A 5,567-nucleotide genomic window follows, 5' to 3' on the forward strand; every position below is an offset into this window, starting at 1 on the left:
TGGAGGACTGATCCAGAGGAGATCTGCTTCATTAAAATAAGTCGTAAAACAATAACACAAAGCACGATTCAGATCCTGACTGAGCCGCACGTCAAAGTACCGGCTGCTCATCCACGTACGTAACTCTGCACTTAGCTTGTGAGGCTGCAGGTATTTAAGTCAAAGGAAGGAGCCGGACTCACAGCCACCTGTGGCGACAAACACTTCCTGCAGAAACCAGAATGACACTTTTTGAACGATATGAAAGCCGGTTTGACGCGTGCGTTTCTGAATGACACACAAACAGAGAGTGTGACTAAAAACCTGAAACACTGCTCACAGTGAGCTACGCCTGACGAGAGCTTCTGCTCTGTGTTGAGGAACATTAGCGTTTCTACAGGACACCGTCACTCTGCTCCACCCTCATTAAATCATTGTCTCAAACCGCACGTGCTCATTGCAAACCTTATCTAGGCACATGCATGTAGATGATCCTGCGCTGAGGAGGACACGTGACCGAGCTCAGCTCTGAATGAGCTATTTAAAGAGACGGCGCACCGATGTAGATGTTCCTGTGCTTCTGGTTGGAGAAGGAGCTCATCTTGGTGTCAAACTCATCGTCAGGGTTCATCCAGGAGACGTGGACGTTTCCTACAACACACACCATGAACTGCATTAGACGCTCACAGAGCTGAGATGCTCGCTCTGAATTTGGGTGAAGAGGAAGAAAAACATCAGAATAGAATAGAATAGAATAGAATAGAATAGAATCACCTTGCCATTCGAAGCTTCCAGGCGAGCCAACGATGACTTCGCTTTGAGTGATGGCCGCTGACATCCCCATCCCGCACATGACCTCACCAGTGAAATCACCCAGATGACTGAACACAGACAGGCAGCAGGTGAGGAGGCGGAGCATCACTCATCACCTGTAGTGTGCAGTCATGTGACATACCTGCAGGACTGTTCGGGGTCCTGCCAATTAGAGTCGTTCTCGTCGTACCGCAGGTCGTTTCCACGGAGATAACAGCGGCCAATCATGTGCCTTAAATTGAACGCTCCATAGAGTTTTGTGAAGCGGTGACCGCATGCCTGCAGAGCAAACACGCCGCTCTTTAACTTCTGACCAACAGGAAAATAATCAGCCAATCAGAGCACAAACTCACCAGGACACGCCCCCCAGGCCGGCCCTGACTGGCTACTGAGACGCCCAACCACATGTCCTCGACCAGTTCATCAGCATGGATCTTGGCTGAAACACATCACAGGTGAGTCGCAGACTGTAGGCTCCGCCCACTGACAGGGTAAAGGTAAAAAAATAAACTTTTGTGTGATTTATTCCACTGACTCTAACCCCATACAGCCTGTGCTGCAAATATGTTGTCCAGCAGCTGACAGAGCGCGCGCTATCCTGCACACCTGAGCTGCAGCAGTATGACAGCACAGCTCACCTGGACACAGGTGTCACACAGGTGTCACATACCCGCTGGCTAACCTCAGCCGGGAGAGTCAGCTCAGATCAGTGAGTCGCTGATTCATGACAGTTTCTCTCCATATAAACACTGTGTGTGTGTGTGTGTGTGTGCATACGTGTGTGTGTGTGTGTGTGTGTGTGTGTGTGTGTGTGTGTGTGTGTGTGTTGCTGTGTTTGAGCAGCCGATAACGCAGACAGCAGCTTTCACTGCTCACTGAGGAGTTCCCAGAATGCACCAGGACACTGATAGCATCACCCATTAGTGCAGCCAAACAAGCTCAGGAAACGGGTCGCTGACGGTCAGGCTGAGTACCTGATCTGTGATTGGCCGATACAAGAGGAAGTAAACAAACCAGCCAATAAGGTTAAGGACACGTGTGACTCACTTGGATCTATGAGCTTCATCCTCCTGCAGTCTGACTGGCTGGCACTGATTGGACAGGTGTACACTCCTCCTGTGTGATTGGCTGGAACATTTGGCTCCGCCTTCTCTCTGGGGGCTCCGACTAATAGCCTGTCGGGATGACACAGACGGCACAGTTTACGTTTGAGATTCTGGGTGGAATAAATGAGGAAACGTCTGAAGGACACACACAGAGGACACGGGTCGCCTCCTTCTAAGGAGCTTCGGTCACGTGACGTGAATTATCTGAAGACGAGCAAACCAGCCTTCAGAGACAGGTCGGGGACTCTGTTTGTGTCAGTGCGTCTACATTTAGTCTCACAGTAAAGTTTGAACAAACGCGTCCTCCCAGCTGAGAGCTCGTTCACAGCAGCCTGACTGTGCATCTGTACCTGTTTAACTGCTGCTGTGGGGACCCGACTGCTTCCCAGCTCAAACCTGTCAAACACACATTTTAACTCTGCCTGTCCTCAGGCATCACTACCTGCTTAACGTGTCTCCCAGAATCACCTGACTATGCATTGTGTCCTCAAGAACCCATAAGACCATGGCAGATGGCCCCGCCCCTCCCTGAGCCTGGGCGGAGGTTTCTTCCTGTTAAAAGGGAGTTTTTCCTTCCCACTGTCGCCAAAGTGCTGCTCATACGGGGTCATATGATTGTTGGGTTTTTCTCTGCATCTATTATTGTAGGGTCGACCTTACAGTATAAAGCGCCTTGAGGTGACTGTTGTTGTGATTTTGAATTATTGATCATGAGTGTGACAATCACAGAGGAACACACCTGGGGGGAGGGGGGGACTTCCAATCAGAGAAGACATTGACCTCCTAACCCCTGAACACTCCAAGGAAGCTACATTAGAGTGTGTGTGTGTGTGTGTGTGTGAGACTAACAGCTAATCCAATTACAGAGTATAAAGAGACAGTTGTCACGGTGACTAGAGACAGACAGCTGGGTGGCCTCTGTGTGACCGCCTCTCACATAGAGACAGGAAATGTGCAGCTTTAGTGTGACCTGCACTTCCTGTTAGACCCCCATCTGACCTCAGTTTACTCTCACACGATGCTCTGCAGACAGTAGCTGCGCGCAGAGACTTGAGCTGCTTTTATTTTGAAAGTTTAAGCTAAAAATGTGTGTGTGCAGTGTGAGGCTGCACCACGTGACCTGCCGGCATCTGCTCGGACTCACTCTGACGATAAACGCCGCGCTGACAGAGGCGGGCGCTGTCACTCCTCTGCTCCCCGACATTACGGAGCCCCTGAAAACCTCCTGAAGCTCCACCTTTCTTAATACCGCCTTGTCCTTTATCTGCTGTTTGCACAGACTTCAGAAGAATTCAGACACATTATTAACGCTGCAGGGCATTCACCTGACTCTGTGTGTCTGACGCACACAGAGAGTACGTGTGTGTTTGATAGGGTCCAGTGAAGGAAGCAGAGAAGTCGGCCAGAATTCGGTGGAGAGCCGTCACCTGAAGCCAGACAGACGACCCCATGAAGCCAGAGAGCGGACAGAAATGTTACCCACTATTTTAGACGTCCTCACGACTCCAAATGCCACGTTTATTATTCACACATGAAAGTGTTTCTGAGATATGACCTCACTTCCTGTTTTACTGCTGCTTTGATCAGCTGTGAGAGATTTGGTTCTAACTGATGAAAAGTGGAAACAATGTTGCTTTGAACTCTGCTTCATCAAAATAATCCAGCAGTTCTTCCTCTATAGAAAAGGAGCCACACAAGCCCGCTCTGTTATAACACTGGTGTCACTGTGAGGACAGTAAAGATCTGCTGACCTAAGCTTGAGTCAGATCATTTACCCGGACACACCTAAGAGCAGACGCACAGCTAGCACACACACACACACACACAGGTGTGTACTCACAGGTAACTCTCTGTCTTCAGGTCTCGGTGCAGAGCAACAGAAAATCCAAACAGACTTCCTCGTTCGCCCATCTTCAGCAGTGGAAATGACGTGTCGAGGTTGAACGCTGCACACACGCTGATACCCACAACCAGCAACATGCACACACCTGTTGCCATGGAGACACACACCTGAACAGCAGAAAAAAGTCAGAAGTGCGATTGTCAGTAAGTTATCGTTAATGTCACACGGGTTTTATTCTACCTGGCTGTATCGTCATGGTAACTGATGCTCAGTGGAAGACGTGTGAAAGCTGCCGTACCTTTGTTGTGTCATCAAACGTCCTGAGTGTAAAATGCTGACTGTGGGGCTGGATAGGTCTATCTCTTTCATGCAGACGACACTGTGTTATACCCTCACAGTCCACCGTGAACTTAATCTGCTGCGTTTCAGGACGTTTTTGTATAATCTCAAAAAAACGGGGGTTGTATTTGGAAATGTAATTCACAAAGGTAGCATGATTTATAGTGAAAATCAAAAGTCAAAGATTATTGTTGTTTTATTTGAAGTTTGAATCTCTGATTGATGCTGCTCAGCTTCCTGTGGCTTATGTTAAGAGTGCAGCTGTGTGAGCTTCCTACTTTGTGATGATCTGCTGGGATTGGCGGTGGTCGCTCTGCCATGGTTGATTTGACGTTGGTATGGTAAATGAGGAGCCCTTCATCATTCTACCTGCTCACAAGCTTTATGGAGATGCTGATTTCTTTTTCCAGCAGAGTTTAGCAGGTGTCTGCAGCAGCAAAACTAAAGGAAACGGTTTTCTGGTCACCCTGAACGCCACAGCGAATCCACGAAAGTCACTTCACCCAAAACTTCAGTTCACGATAACCAGAAGTTCAGTAACACCTCAGCAGCTATGAGCTTTTCTCCTCCGTGCTATCGTTGTGTTCCTTATCCTTTTCTACTGTATTTGCAGTTCTTTACTCTTCTCTGTGCTTTCTGTTGGGTTTGTGTCAGTAAATACTGAGCTTGCTGTGAGCTGCCGACAGTACACCTGTGCTGACTGTATTTTTGCTTTCACTTCAGGCTGTTCGTTCTGGCACTAATGAAACATTAATTACATGTAACAGCGCATTAAATACGAAGTGTTTTCATGCTCTCTTCTGTTCCACACAGACACTTTACTCTCACAGCATCTTTACCCAGCAGACTTACAGTACATTAGCTGTAGATGTGGAGTATTTTGACTCTGTGGCACTTCATTACAGCGTGATGATACCCGTCTAACCCTGGAATGAATTTACTGAGATATTTGCTGCTGAATAATAGAAATCTGGTCTGAAGTCTGTCAGATCAAACGTAAAGAAATAAGGGTAGAGGAAGAAACGCAGACCTGTTGCTCTTCCTGTTGGCTCGCTGGTTTGTCCCTCGCAGGTTGTTTGATTCCCGCTCTGCTCCGTCTGACTTCTCCTCCGTCTGCTCACCGACTGATCTGCACACGCTCAGATGCCTCCCTCACTCACGCCCTCATTCTCATTCTTCAGCCGTGCTCACTCGCCCTGAAATGAAATCATGTCTCTCTCTCTCTGTTAACCCCACCCCCACCCTCACACACACACACACACACACACACACACACACACACACACACTATGTTTGTCTTTCTACCTTTGTGAAGACCCGTGTTCTCATGTTGCTTGTAGAGGTCTGAAAGCCTGATCTAGAACCAGAACAGAACCCTGAAATTGGTTTTGAAGGTCCAAGACATTTAAAACCTGGACCCATGAAACAAAACCAAACGTGCTCACAAAGCCCAGAACTCACATGAACAGACATACGAGCCCCCACCC

The 5,567-nt window shown here is 48.3% G+C and overlaps 1 protein-coding gene across 1 annotated transcript in view; it reads right to left on the minus strand.

Annotated features, from left to right (window-relative positions):
• The window catches only part of LOC102791081 (integrin alpha-3-like), a 27,916-nt gene extending 22,711 nt beyond the window's left edge, over positions 1 to 5,205 (minus strand). Inside the window, exons 1-7 of the mRNA XM_087840223.1 lie at positions 5,111 to 5,205; positions 3,739 to 3,908; positions 1,840 to 1,967; positions 1,146 to 1,231; positions 935 to 1,071; positions 754 to 860; positions 538 to 630 (exon numbers count right to left, since the gene is read on the minus strand). Of these exons, the coding sequence (XP_087696349.1) occupies positions 538 to 630; positions 754 to 860; positions 935 to 1,071; positions 1,146 to 1,231; positions 1,840 to 1,967; positions 3,739 to 3,896 (709 nt within the window). The 5' untranslated portion in view covers positions 3,897 to 3,908; positions 5,111 to 5,205. The remainder of the gene's footprint in view (positions 1 to 537; positions 631 to 753; positions 861 to 934; positions 1,072 to 1,145; positions 1,232 to 1,839; positions 1,968 to 3,738; positions 3,909 to 5,110) is intronic.
• Positions 5,206 to 5,567: the final 362 nt, after the last annotated feature.

This window comes from Neolamprologus brichardi, chromosome 4, assembly GCF_056152115.1.
Source record: "Neolamprologus brichardi isolate AB-2024 chromosome 4, ASM5615211v1, whole genome shotgun sequence".
Lineage (NCBI taxonomy): Eukaryota > Metazoa > Chordata > Actinopteri > Cichliformes > Cichlidae > Neolamprologus > Neolamprologus brichardi.